The sequence below is a fragment of the Sebastes fasciatus genome, chromosome 19 (genome assembly GCF_043250625.1).
Source record: "Sebastes fasciatus isolate fSebFas1 chromosome 19, fSebFas1.pri, whole genome shotgun sequence".
Classification (NCBI taxonomy): domain Eukaryota; kingdom Metazoa; phylum Chordata; class Actinopteri; order Perciformes; family Sebastidae; genus Sebastes; species Sebastes fasciatus.
In genome coordinates this window covers 7,608,111-7,622,221 of record NC_133813.1, presented here as the reverse complement: position 1 = coordinate 7,622,221, position 14,111 = coordinate 7,608,111, and the positions used below count along the sequence as shown (strand labels likewise).

At 38.8% G+C, this 14,111-nt stretch overlaps 3 protein-coding genes across 6 annotated transcripts in view; 2 read left to right on the top strand and 1 right to left on the bottom strand.

Annotated features, from left to right (window-relative positions):
* The window catches only part of dcc (DCC netrin 1 receptor), a 330,153-nt gene that overhangs the window by 85,308 nt on the left and 230,734 nt on the right, over positions 1-14,111 (bottom strand). The window lies entirely within an intron of this gene.
* spina (spindlin a) overlaps positions 1-14,111 on the top strand; it is a 391,527-nt gene that overhangs the window by 199,359 nt on the left and 178,057 nt on the right. The gene's annotated exons all lie outside the window — the stretch shown is intronic.
* LOC141757817 (valacyclovir hydrolase-like) lies at positions 5,125-13,991 on the top strand. The gene is made up of 7 exons (XM_074618664.1): positions 5,125-5,274; positions 10,321-10,424; positions 10,577-10,743; positions 12,024-12,177; positions 12,280-12,411; positions 13,010-13,133; positions 13,901-13,991. The coding sequence occupies exons 1-7, from the start codon at positions 5,192-5,194 to the stop codon at positions 13,989-13,991; spliced, it is 855 nt and encodes a 284-aa protein (XP_074474765.1). The 5' UTR covers positions 5,125-5,191.

The following is a 14,111-nucleotide window of genomic DNA, read 5'->3' as shown; positions in this document are numbered from 1 at the left end:
TTGTGGGTCTCAGAAGGTTAAAATGAGGTGTTCATCAGTAGATACTATCTCAGAATACTGTTAGAAAATGTCAGCAACTTTCAAAAATCTTTCAGGAAAAAAAAAAAAAAGAGAGATGTGTTCTGGGATCAAACCCGCGGCTTTCCGGTCACAGAACCCTCCCTGGCCCAATCTCAGCTCGGCTGTTTACCGTTCGGTCTAATTAGGAGATGAGCTCCTGATGAGGTGGGCGGTGCTTCAGGTGAAGTTGGAGTGATGTTTGATTCAGAGGAGAAGACGGTTTGAGGGTGAAACAGAGCTGATGAATGACAACAAGCTGATGATTATGTTTCTGTTTTTGGTTTCTGAGGGTGTAATCATCCCGTTACCACGACGACTCCGCGCAAAACATCAGAGCAAGGGAATCTGAGATGATTAACGGTAATTATCTGCTGCTCAATGACATCATCACAGGTGCATGACAGAGAGAGAGATGGAGTCAAAGAGAGAATATCTGTATTTCAAGCTGTAAGAATGAATGAACAGATGAATGGATGATTTCACAAAGTGAAACTGACCGACCGACTGACTGAATGAATGACACTAAAAGACCTCGGTATTCTGCAGACACTTTGAATTGTGTGTGTGTCAAAGTTCATACTGGCTGAAAGTTTTAAAATCAAAACTTCCTTCTTTCCTCTGACACAGTAAAGGTCACGTCCAGCAGCTCTTCATGGATCAGAAACTTTCCTGAAATAACTCTGCAGCCAAACTGCAGCCAGTGAAACTGTATTACATCAATGTCAAAAGTAAAATTATATTCTACTACGGTAATAAGAAACCGAGAAGATGTTCCTTCCTGTCATTACACTTTGCAGGAATGACTGGAAAGGACCTTTGAGACTGAAGACAAAATCCTTTTAATTAATTGAAACCATTTTATATAATAGAAAATGTCTTGTGTGTCAGCATATATTTTATATAGTCATTGGAACTGCTGTTTCCACATTAGAGACCTGTTGTAAAAAATAGTGTCTACTGTTACACCAGAGTTAGAATGCAGTCTTGAATTATGTCTGAAACACAACTGCTCTGACAAGAAAGTTTCTCGACTGCTGTAACAGAAAGACAAGACGTAGGAAGAAACAGGGCAATAGAGAGACTATGAGGGTGTCATGCAAATCATAATACTGTATGTACATACAGTGCACTCTACTTTAAAACACATACATGCATGTTTTTATTTTTACTTGCTCAAATATAAATTAGGGCTGTCGATCGATTAAAATATTTAATCACGATTAATTGCATGATTGTCTAGTTAATTGTGATTAATCTGTTCAGAATGTACCTCAATGTCCCATATTGTGCTCATTTTCAGGTTCATACTTGTATTTTGTGTTTCTACTAGAACATGTTAACATGCCGTAATATTCAAAAAACACTTTATTTTCCTCATACCTGAATATACCTTTATTCACCCCCTGTCTGAAACTATCCGTTTCAGCGGAATTGCAACGGATTTGCGTTGCTAGGCAACAGTTGGAATCCATGTTTACTTTCTGTCAGCTGATGTTATTTACAAACACTGCAACAGGAGATAAACTGGGACATATTTAGAATGTTTACGTTTAAATCGCGTAATGGTCTAAATATTGCATATTTGTGACATCCCAAATGGACAGAAATCTTAACGGCTTGTTTCAAACACACAATTTCTGAATACAGGCTGTGTGTATTTATCTGTATATTCAGCGTTTTGATAGTTTAACAGTATTTATATAGCACTTAAACCTGCTTTATAATGTAAAAGAACTGAAAATCTCACTTTTTCACAATATGGGACCTCTAAAGGGAGATTTGTCAAGTAGTTAATACTCTTATCAACACACCCACACATACACACATTTTTACATACAGTATATTTCAAAAATCCATGTTTAACTCTTACATATACTCACATATTGTCACTCTCATGTAGTTTAGAGACTTAAATATATGTATTATTACCGTCTCATCTCTTTTGGTATACTTGACTTTTACTGGCCCAAGAAGTTGCTCCTTATAGCCAGAAGGTCTCTTTCAAACCAGGAAATATATGTGTTCCGCTAATTTGAAGTCAAATTGGATTCAAATTCATTTAAATTTTTGTTTGTTTGGACTTGTTTACTCAGATAGCTCCTCTCGTGGTGTTCCCAGGGGGCGTACGTTGTTGGTACAGACAGTGTGTGTGCTTTAATTTGATTGGTGCAATATCTGTCTGGATGAGCAAATTGTTTGTAATATCACTTCAATTCCAAGAGCCTAACAGGCAGTTAAACAGCTGGAGGGATAATATCATGAGCACTGTCCCATCCTTGACTTGAGCACTGCATACATTACCCTGTCACTCCCTACGTTACTCTGCACTGCGATTGGAATCAGGGGGTAACGCACGGACGTATGCTGAGGTTGCAGGACTACCCGTCGCCATGTGCCGTTGTCTTTCATGAGGACACAATCTGACCCATGAAAGAGAGCAACCCTGTCTCCTACAAAATGAGTTCCCATTAGGGCTGTCACAGTTAACACGATAATAACATGTTAACACAAATTAATTTGAATGCCCCTAATTTCTTAAACGCATTAATGCAACTTGTGATTTTTATGTTGTAGTGGGCTCAGTTTCAAAGTTAGTAAAGATACTGGTATCATATGAAACTAGAAAACCTAATGAATCCATTGATACCAACCATGTCATACTAGCTTGTTGTGAAGGAGGCTAAATAACGCTCTAACTTAAACTCGTCAGAGACATTCCAGTAAAATTAGCAATACTACCATGTAGAAATACTCTCTTACAAGTAAGAGTCCTGCATTTAAAAAAGTAAAAGTTAAAAAATATGTTACATAGTTACATTCCACATTCCACGAGTACATTTTATACTGTTGTGTTTTCAAAGCATTATTTACTGAAGCTTTTTGTACTTTATGAAAGGCTATATTTGGATTTTGTACTTTTACTTAAAAGGGACTGTTTGCAACTTCTTACATGTATCAATCATTGCGGGTCGGTGTCCCAATTTGCGCTCGCGCGTGGCTACGCTGTTCAGACAAGACTTCAACACAAACTACACGGAAGCACCAAAACCGCAAAGTTATATCTAGTGAAGCCCGTCTTGCAAAACAGTGTTGGTCGCGGTCGGAGGACGCGGGGGAGACCGTAGCTTTGGTCTCCAGGGCTGGAGTCTCTGCTGTCCTCTGCCTTCTTCCCTTCACTCACACACTGCGCTCGTTCTCGCTGTTGAATCCATTGATACCAACCATGTCATACTAGCTTGTTGTGAAGGAGGCTAAATAACGCTCTAACTTAAACTCGTCAGAGACATTCCTGACTCAAACACTGTAATGAATTCCTGTAAATTTACGGTGGATTTACTACAGTATCTTACAGTATTTCATAATAATTGTAAGATACTGTTCTGACCCAGAGAAATCAAGTGTAAAGTTACTGTGAGGGATTTACAGCGCTGGAAATCCATTTATCTTTGTTTTGATTGGGTTTAGTTTAGTCAGTGAGGCTTTTACTGCTCAATTACTGCAACTTCATTATCATCTTCATCGCAGCACACAGGTTTTGGCTGCATCTAAAGGCAGACGCGTCAGGAGCGCAACCTCCCAAGCACATTGGAAAGAAAAAGTGTTACACCTGGCGTTTTCCAAATGTTTTTAGACGCGGCATGTGCACGGTTCCTTTCATTGATACTGTGATGCATTTCTATTACATTGGTCTTTATAAATAAATTACAGCAAAACTTTATTGAATGTGTATTCTCATGTTCTCATTCCCACATTGACTTTTCTTGTACATAGTTGTCCTCAGTCTCATTTGCTTAAATCGGTCATGGAGGAATCACAATTTAATTGAGACCTGTAAATTAGTTGTATTGTTCTTGTTAACTGTATTTTACGTAATATTAATATTTGTGGATGTGTTGTGGTTGTGCCTTTTGAGTAAAGTGAGAGAGTTTTGAAGCAGAAGGTTTGCTGGAGTTTACTATCCCTACACCTCAGAGCCCTCAAGTCACATGCTTATGTACATTCAGTTGTCTGAACAGCTTTAGGACTTAACAGCAGTATAACACCAGTATTACTATCCCTACACCTCAGAGCCCTCAAGTCACATGCTTATGTACATTCAGGTGTCTGAATAGCTTCAGGACTTAACGACAGTATTCTGAAATGCACTTCATGTTTACCAAACAAAGCAAGGTCAATATGGTTGCATCACATTGTGTCACGTTCTATTACATGTTATATTGTTATATTATATTATTATTGTATTACATGTTTATTGTATTATAGTACATGCAGTGGTGGAAGAAGTTCTCAGATATTGTACTTCAGTAAAAGTAGCAATACTACCATGTAGAAATACTCTTTTACAAGTAAGAGTCCTGCATTTAAAAAAGTAAAAGTTCAAAAATATTATCATCTGAATATACTTAAAGTACCAAACATAAAAGTACTCATTATGAAGAATAATGTATATTATTGTATTCTAATTATTGATGCCTGAATGTGTTCATCACTTTAATGTTGCAGCTGGTAAAGGTGGAGCTCATTGTAATGACTTTATATACTGCTGGGTAGCTTAATCTATAATAATACATCATTTATTAGTTGATTATATTTTGTATTAATAATCTGAATCTGTAAAGTAACTAAAGCTGTAAGATAAATGTAGTGGAGGAAAAGTTTAGTATTTCCCTATGAGATGTAGTTGAGTAGAAGTAGAAAGTAGCAGAACATGGAAATACTCAAGTAAAGTAGAAGTACCTCAAAATTGTAATAAAGTACAGTATTTGAGTAATTGTACTTTGTTACATTCCACCACTGAGTACATTTTATACTGTTGTGTTTTTCAAAGCATTCTTTACTGTTCCTGTTGGAATAAAATAATTGTTAATTATTTAACTACAAAGTAGTAATGTGTTTTTGATACCTTCACTTTTTTTGCATTAAATCATACCGGGATGCTGAAATTGATTGGATGTGGCTAAGCCCCGCCTAGAAAAATTGCCACCAACCGCCACGGTTCCTGGATTCTTTGAAAAAGCCTTGCAGTGCGGGATTACATGATCTTCAGTCAGAGAGACACTTCGGTCAATCTTTAACCACCTAAAGAAGACCTGCAGCTGAGAACTGCTCGGTTTGTGTGGACGTCTGAAGAATGGCGTTGTTTTTACTTGGAGGACGTTTCTTTAAATGCAGAACTGACATTAAGAGAGTCATCACAGCGACCCAGCCATACTGGTAATTGTTTTCTGTTTGATAACTGCATGAATATGTACATTCGATTTAACCACGGAGCGAGAAAACAAGAAATGCCTGACATGCTGTTTGCAACATTTGTGTAATTTTTGCAGAATTTCTCTGAAATATTGTTTGATTTAAAACCACTACATGGCATAGTATGTCCAGGCAGTTCAACATATACAGTATGCACAAAATAATATTGCTGACATTTCTATAATCCTTAAATATATCAAAATCCCGCTGTAAAACCGACTGTAAATCTAAAGTATTTAATCAATCTATTAGCAGTAGTAGTAGTATTTTAGTTGCTGGTATTAGAATTGTTACAGACGTAGGCAAAGTTGTTGGTACTCTTCCGTTAAAGAGAGAAAAACCCACAATAGTCACTGAAATAACTTGAAACTGACAAAAGTAATAATAAATAAAAATTTACTGAAAATGAACTAATGAAAATCAGATATTGTTTTTGAATTGTGGTTCAACAGAATCATTTTAAAAAACAAACTAATGAAACTGGCCAGGACAAAAATGATGGTACCCCTAGAAAAGATGTAAAATAATGTGACCATAGGGACATGTTAAACTAAGGTGTGTCCTGTAATTAGCATCACAGGTATCTTCAAACTTGTAATCAGTCAGTCTGCCTATTTAAAGGGTGAAAAGTAGTCACTGTGCTGTTTGGCATCATGGTGTGTACCACACTGAACATGGACCACAGAAAGCTAAGGAGAGAGTTGTCTCAGGAGATCAGAAAGAACATTATAGACCTTCATGTTAAAGGTAAAGGCTATAAGACCATCTCCAAGCAGCTTGATGTTCCTGTGACTACAGCTGCACATATTATTCAGAAGTTTAAGGTCCATGGGACTGTAGCCAACCTCCCTGGACGTGGCCGCAAGGGGAAAATTGATGACATATTGAAGAGACGGATAATACGAATGGTAACCAAAGAGCCCAGAACAACTTCCAAAGAGATTAGAGGTGAACTCCAAGGTCAAGGTACACCAGTGTCAGATCGCACCATCCGTCACTGTTTGAGCCAAAGTGGACTTAATGGAAGACAACCGAGGAGGACACCAAATCATAAAAAAGCGAGACTGGAATTTTCCAAAATGCATATTGACAAGCCACAAAGCTTCTGGGAGAATGTCCTTTGGACAGATGAGACAAAACTGGAGCTTTTTGGCAAGTCACATCAGCTCTATGTTCACAGACGCAAAAATGAAGCATCCAAAGAAAAGAACACTGTACCTAATGTGAAACATGGAGGAGGCTCGGTTATGTTATGGGGCTGCTTTGTTGCATCTGGCACAGGGTGTCTTGAATCTGTGCAGGGTGCAATGAAATCTAAGGACTATCAAGGCATTCCGGAGCGAAATGTGCTGCCCAGTGTCAGAAAGCTTGGTCTCCGTCGCAGGTCATGGGTCCTCAAACAGGATAATGACCCAAAACACATCTAAAAACACCCAAGAATGGCTAAGAACAAAACATTGGACTGTTCTGAAGTGGCCTTCTATGAGCCCTGATCTAAATCCTATTGAACATCTGTGGAAGGAGCTGAAACATGCAGTCTGGAGAAGGCACCCTTCAAACCTGAGACAGCTGGAGCAGTTTGCTCACGAGGAGTGGGCCAACATACCTGTCAACAGGTGCAGAAGTCTCATTGAGAGTTACAGAAATCACTTGATTGCAGTGATTGCCTCAAAAGGTTGTGCAACAAAATATTAAGTTAATGTTACCATCATTTTTGTCTAGGCCAGTTTCATTAGTTTGTTTTTTTAAATGATTCTGCTGAACCATAATTCAAAAACAATATCTGATTTTCATTAGTTAATTTTCAGTGAATTTTTATTTATTATTACTTTTGTCAGTTTCAAGTTATTTCAGTGACCATTGTGGGTTTTTCTCTCTTTAACGGAACGTTACCAACAACTTTGCCTACGTCTGTATATGGTATATTTTGATTTTTGAAATGAAAAATTAACAAATAAAGTTGCGTAAAAAAAATCCCAATAATAGAGTTATACAATGATAACTACTGAAACTGAAACCATATGCCAACATCTACTCTACATTTAGGTATATGTACAAGTCTCCACATGTTGAAATGTCCCAAATATGTAAGAAAAGTGGTGCAAAACTCTTTAAAATTACAAAATAATAACAATAACAATAGTAATAATTAAAATAATAATAATAATAATAGTTATGATTCAAATTTTGTTTTAAATTTGAGGAGCTTTTTCCCTTCAAAATAAAACAAACAAAAAAAATCTTAGAAGAAAATAATTTTCTATGAACTAGAATAAGATCAGTCATATCATTTCTATAATATAAATAGTCTTTTATTTTTCAACATATAAAATAAACCTCAACCAAATAAAAACCCTTTTGATTAGAACTCAGTGTTGAATTAAAAGCTTTTGCTATCAGGACATTTTGAATATCTGCACAAGTCCCCAAGACTTCATCTCAACTGAAGCATTTGTGCACTTTTTTTTAATTTCGTGACACTCCATCAAAGCAAAGCAGTGCAGCTTTGTGGTTTATTAAGGTATCCTAGCTGGCATGTTCAGGTCAGAGGCCTGAGTCATGTTTAACAGCAAGTCACAACGTGGATAGGAACAAAAATAAGAGAAAACTTGTTCTTATACCGCTTCTTGCATGAGGCCCAATGACTCCTACATCAAGATTCAGTCAAAATTAAAGCTGCAAGCAGCGATGAACGGGCCCTCGCCCCTCCTCGCGGGTCGGGGTTGCTGGCGGGACGCCGACCGACGCGGCCGGGCACCGTGAAACCGAAACTCTGACAAGCGCCATGACACCTGCCGCAAGGCTCTACGACAGGCGGTTCACGAGTTATGAAGGGGAGCGTGGCTAATGTGTAGGGGGCGGGGATAACAACACCAACTTAACAGGCATTCTCTGCTGAGTGATATAACACCTCCCACACGACTCTACAACAAACGGATCATGAGTTATGAAAGGGGGCGGGGCTAATGTGTAGGGGGCGGGCATGACCTTCACCAATGAAACAGGCACTCTCTGCTGAGTGATATGACACCTCCCACAAGACTCTACGACAAACGGTTCATGAGTTATGAAAGGGGGCGGGGCTAATGTGTAGGGGGCGTGGCTATGACTATATTTTTGCATTTACATATAATCAGGACTGGACCCTTATCATACCTGAGAAATTTGGGGCAGATCGAACTATGTACAGTTGAGTTAGGGTTAACCCACTCTCTGCTGAGTGATATGACACATCCCACAAGACTCTACTATAAACGGTTCATGAGATATGAAAGGGGGCGGAGCTAACGTCTTGGGGCGGGGCTATGAGTATATTTTTTCATATACATGTCATCGGTACTGGACCACCATCATACCTGAGAGATTTGGGGCAGATCGGACTATGTACACTTGAGTTACAATAACTGCCTGTTTCATGGCGAATGGCTCAAAATGGCCGCCACGCTACGGTCAAGTCGTTAAGTGAAAACTCACGATTTTAATAACTTTTCATCCTCAAGGTCTTAAGATGGTCCTGACCAAATTTCAACTCAATCTGATCAAGTCTGTAGGAGGAGTTCGTTAAAGTACGCGGCCTACAAAACCCCCCAGAAATGGGCGAAAAATGGGCAAAATCGCACATAAAATTCAATATGGCTGACTTCCTGTTGAGTTTTGGGCACACCTCCAAGAGGCTTTTTTGTTTCTCTCCACATCTTACATCTGTCTACCAAATTTTGTACTTGTCGGTGAAACCGGAGCGCGGATATCAATTTTTCCATTTCATGGCGAATGGCTCAAAATGGCCGCCACGCCACGGTCAGGTCGTTAAGTGAAAACTCACGATTTTAATAACTTTTCATCCTCAAGGTTTTAAGATGGTCCTGACCAAATTTCAAATAGATTTTATTAAATCTGTAGGAGGAGTTCGTTAAAGTACGCGGCCTATAAAACGCTAAAAATGACATGGAATCCAATATGGCCGACTTCTGGGTGGGCGGAGCTAATGAAACCCAATGAGGAATATGTTTCAAATGATGAGTGGGATATGCATACCAAATTTCATGAATATCGGATCAACTTTGACAAAGTTAAAATTTCAACGCGTTAGGAGGCGCTATAGAGCCGGCTAAACACACTGAGCCTAATGGCTATACATTTAAATAAAGTTCACAGGTGTCTATCATTTTGCCAAATTTCATGAGTTTTCGAGTACCTAAAGGTATGTTCAAAATCTAAAAGACATAAGGGGGCGCTAGAGAGCCAACATGCCACGCCCAAGCAAAATTTCACCACTAAAATAAAGTAATTACAAGTTTGGATGTGTGTGTAAAGTTTCATTATTTTTTGTGCATCCTAAAGTCTTCAAATATGCGTTCGTAAATTATAAAATCATGCAGGAAGTCCAACATGGCTGACTTCCTGTTGGCCGAAGAAATCTCAAAATCATTTAATCCAGGTATGAGGGCGTGAGCAATGACATACTTGAATTTCGTGAAGATCGAAGAAACTTTCTCTGAAAAACTGCGTACGTTAGGGGGCGCTATGGAGCCCCCTGGAGAAACCCGAGCCCAGTCACTCCAGAACATTGAATTTCCCACCAGTTCTGACGCATACTCCACTTTTGGTGAGTTTTTGGGGATGACTAAGGTCCCAAAAACGCGATCTACCAGTGGAAAAATAATAATCTGCAGAAAAACAATAGGTTCCTTGCACTTCGGGCCCTAATAATACTGACAAAAACAATAGGTTCCTTCCACTTCGTGCCAGGACACCGTTGGGTCCTGGCACTTTCGTGCTCGGGCCCTAATTATAAGAATGTTTAAAACAGAAGCTGTCGTTGAGGGTAATGGGGACCATGGTGTTGAGCATGTATCACAACCACTGATCAGAATTTTTTTAAGGCAAATGAAACTCAAGAACAATTTTTGGGGGGTTTTGCTGTGATGTTTTTCACTTGGCAGAACTATTCCATTCTTATCCATCACCATGACCATTACTGCCACCGTCTACCTGTCTGTTTCCCTGCAGCTCTTCGGTGGTCTCAGGCAGGCAGCATGTTAATGGAGTGGATCTGTACTATGAGAGGACAGGCAGAGGGAAACATGCTGTGCTGTTGGTTCCTGGTACTTTGGGTAAATACAACAACACACCTCTTGTTAATGGTAGAGAGGAGACTTTCTGGCGAGACCTCTCACACATACCGTAGGCTATCTCTACCTCGTGTCCTTTACATGTTTATGTCCTTTAAGCCTGTGAAAACCTTTTTTTGTCTCTCCTACCACAGGGTGCCCTGGGATTCATTTTGAACATCAGATGAAGTCTCTGAATAAGGAACGCTTTACACTAGTGGGCTTGGATTCCCGTGGTTACGGACAATCCCGCCCCCCAGCCAGAGACTATCCCCCTGACTTCTTAGAGATTGACGCAAAGGACGGAGTGGATCTGATGAAGGTCTCATCAATCTGTTGGACTGATAAATTGAAGTTCAGTTTAGTGTAAAGTAACTTTGAAGCAAGTTAATTAGGGCTGTCATTCGATTACAATATTTAACCGCAATTAATGACATGATTGAAGTATTTAATACTTCAACATGGCAGTGGGTAAATTGATTTATGCAAATGTATGCATATTTTTATTATTGGAAATCAATTAACAACACAAAACAATGACAAATATTGTCCAGAAACCCTCACAGGTACTGCATTTAGTATAAAAACTATATGCTCAAATCATAACATGACAAACTCAAGCGCAACAGGCAACAACAGCTGTCAGTGTGTCAGTGTGCTGACTTGACTATGACTTGCCCCAAACTGCATGATTATCATAAAGTGGGCATGTCTCTAAAGGGGAGTCTTGTCGGTACCCATAGTACCTATTTTCATACACATATCTTGAGGTCAGAGGTCAAGGTATCCCTTTGAAAATTTCTATGCCAGTTTTTCCTCGCCAAAATTTAGCGCAAGTTCTGAGAGTTATTTGGCTTCTTTCGCAAAAAGCTTGTGTGACATGGCTGGTACCAATGGATTCCTTAGGTTTTGTAGTTTCATATGATGCCAGTATCTTCATTCTTGCTTTAAAACTGAGCTACAACCTAAAAATCTCATGTTGCGTTAAAGAAATTAGTGGCATTAGAAAAAATGTGACTGCCCTAAGAGTAATGTAAGACAGTATTACATTGTCACACCAGCTAAATGAAAGCACAGGCTAATAACTGGTTTCAGGATAATAGTGAAAAGACTATAATATCCTTTATGAAGCATAGACTTGAAATAAACAAATCAAAGGATTTTGCGTGGCACAATTATGTTAAAGCACAAATTATACCTCAAAATACCTCCTCTGATCTGTACTCCATCTTCAGATTAAGAAACTATGCATTAACAATCAAATACGTTTTTAATAAATCTAATCCATACACTGCTCTGAGTGGCTGATGTATAAAGGGAAGCATTCTCACTTTTGCTGACACTGATGATAATCCCGATTGTTATATCAAACACAAAGTTTATCAATCCATGCTCTTGGTTTTGCACACAAATGTTCACATCAGTATTTTTTTTTTATTCCAATATGTAATTCACTGTCTAGCAAATATGTGCTCTGATTACCGAATTGTGTGATTAGAAGAAGGGAAACTAATTAACATCTGTATGTTCATTATTTAGTGCATTTGTTGCATATGAGACAATGTTAGTGATTGTATAGTATTTTTTTCATTTTATTGACAGGCACTGGGCTTTAGCAAGTTCTCTGTGATGGGTTGGAGTGCGGGAGGAACCGTCGCTCTGATTGCAGCAGCGAAGAACCCCGACCTGATTAAACAACTGGTTGTATGTGGGGCCAAAATCCAGGTTTTCGAGAAGGATAACGAGACTACTATGGGTAATCTGCCAATGTAGTTTACTACAAACTGTGAACTGTGCATGGTGTATTCTTTCCTAACTGTGTATATTGTGTGTCCTTGTGTCTGCATGGGTTTCGTAGAGATACGTGATGCATCCATGGCCAGATGGAAGAAAATAGAGCCGATTATGGAGATCTATGGAAAAGAAGCCTTTGCTAAAACCTGGGGGGGCTTTTTGGATGGGTATCTACAATATGCAAATAGACCAGGAGGTACTGAATCAATGTTGTTACAGACTCATTACACATGTGAAGCTGAAACTGAAAACCATCCGATATAATAAAATCAAGACATGGAGGGGAAATTCTTTGCAGTCATAATGCGATTATAAAGTAAGTTGTTGTTGTGATGGAAACAGTCTCAAGGCAGTTCGTGAAATAGTCGTGACATTGAATCTATTTTATTTGAGTACGTAGACAAGGAAATCCCTTTCTGATGCTCAGAACGACTTTCAACAACGTATTTTTTGTTCATTTTCCTACGAATGTCCAGCAACATGTGAAGCACGTGTCAATTTCCACTCTAATCTTTTAAAAGATAAAACTACTACTTAGTTAAGTTTAAGAAAAGATTGACTTGGTTAGGTTAAGGCAACAAAACTCAGTTAGGTTTAGGAAAAGATCGCAGTTTGGGTTAAAACAACACCGGAAGTGGCGCAATTTAGGAGGGAAAATATTCATTTCTGCCACAAGATCTCTACTACTTTCATACAAAAGGAACATATGAATGCTCTTTAATTTGGTTATGTTCTAATAAATTTCAGCTGAAAAGAGTAAAACCAAAACGTTAACTTAAATGTCCTCTGGTCAGGGAGTATCTGCGTGGAGCTTATGCCACTAATCAGCTGTCCAACCCTCATTGTCCATGGAGAGAAGGACAAAATGGTGTCCATCTCCGAAACACAGGTCATCCACAAACTCATCAAGGGATCACGGTGAGACAACAAACACACACACACACAACATCAACATCTTGAGACAAGTAGCCAGCCATCTTGTCTCTCTCCCTCTCTCTCTCTCTCACACCCACACACAAACCCACCCACACACATACCCACACACACACACACACACACACACACACACACACACACACACACACACACACACACACACACACACACATTTAAAGGGGAACATCACCTAAATTAAGTATTCCAATATGTTATTTTCATGGCCTAGGAAAGTTCAATCAATATTTTTGAACATGTGCTACTCTCTCTCAAAGCCAGAAACCAGAGAAGTAAGTCTCAAACTTATGATGTCATAGGGTATAAAGTGTGGAGCTGCTCCAGACAATGAATGGGAGACTGATTTTGTGGAACCACAGAATACCAAAATACCCAAATGAGCTTTATTCTATAGTAGTGTTCTCAGTTGTGAAACAGAAGATATTCCCATATACTCAGAACATTCCTCTGGGTGCTCTCAGTGTCATCTATAACATCTTTCCCTATTCATTGTCTATGGAGCGGTTCCACACTTTATACCCTATGACATCACAAATTTGAGTTTTAGCCCTCTAGTTGTTGGATTTGGAAGAGAGTTGTTCATGCCTACTTTTATTTTTTGGACTGTCTTAGACCATAGGGAATAACATGTATGAATTTCGAAAATGGGCGTAGTAACCCTTTAAACAACATTACCATTACCTCAAATTCAGGAAATGACACTAGTGTCTTTTTTTCAATCCCAAATCTAGATTACACCTAATGCCAAATGGTGGCCACACTCTCCATGACGACTACCCTGATGAATTCAACAAACTGGTGGAAGACTTTCTGGAAGACTGATAGATTAATTAACACTGTGAAATAACAACCATGATCATTTTGTGGAGAAGAGAAGGGTGACTGCAAATATTTACACTACCAGACTTCATTTTAACTTTAATTATTTCATTCTACTCTGTT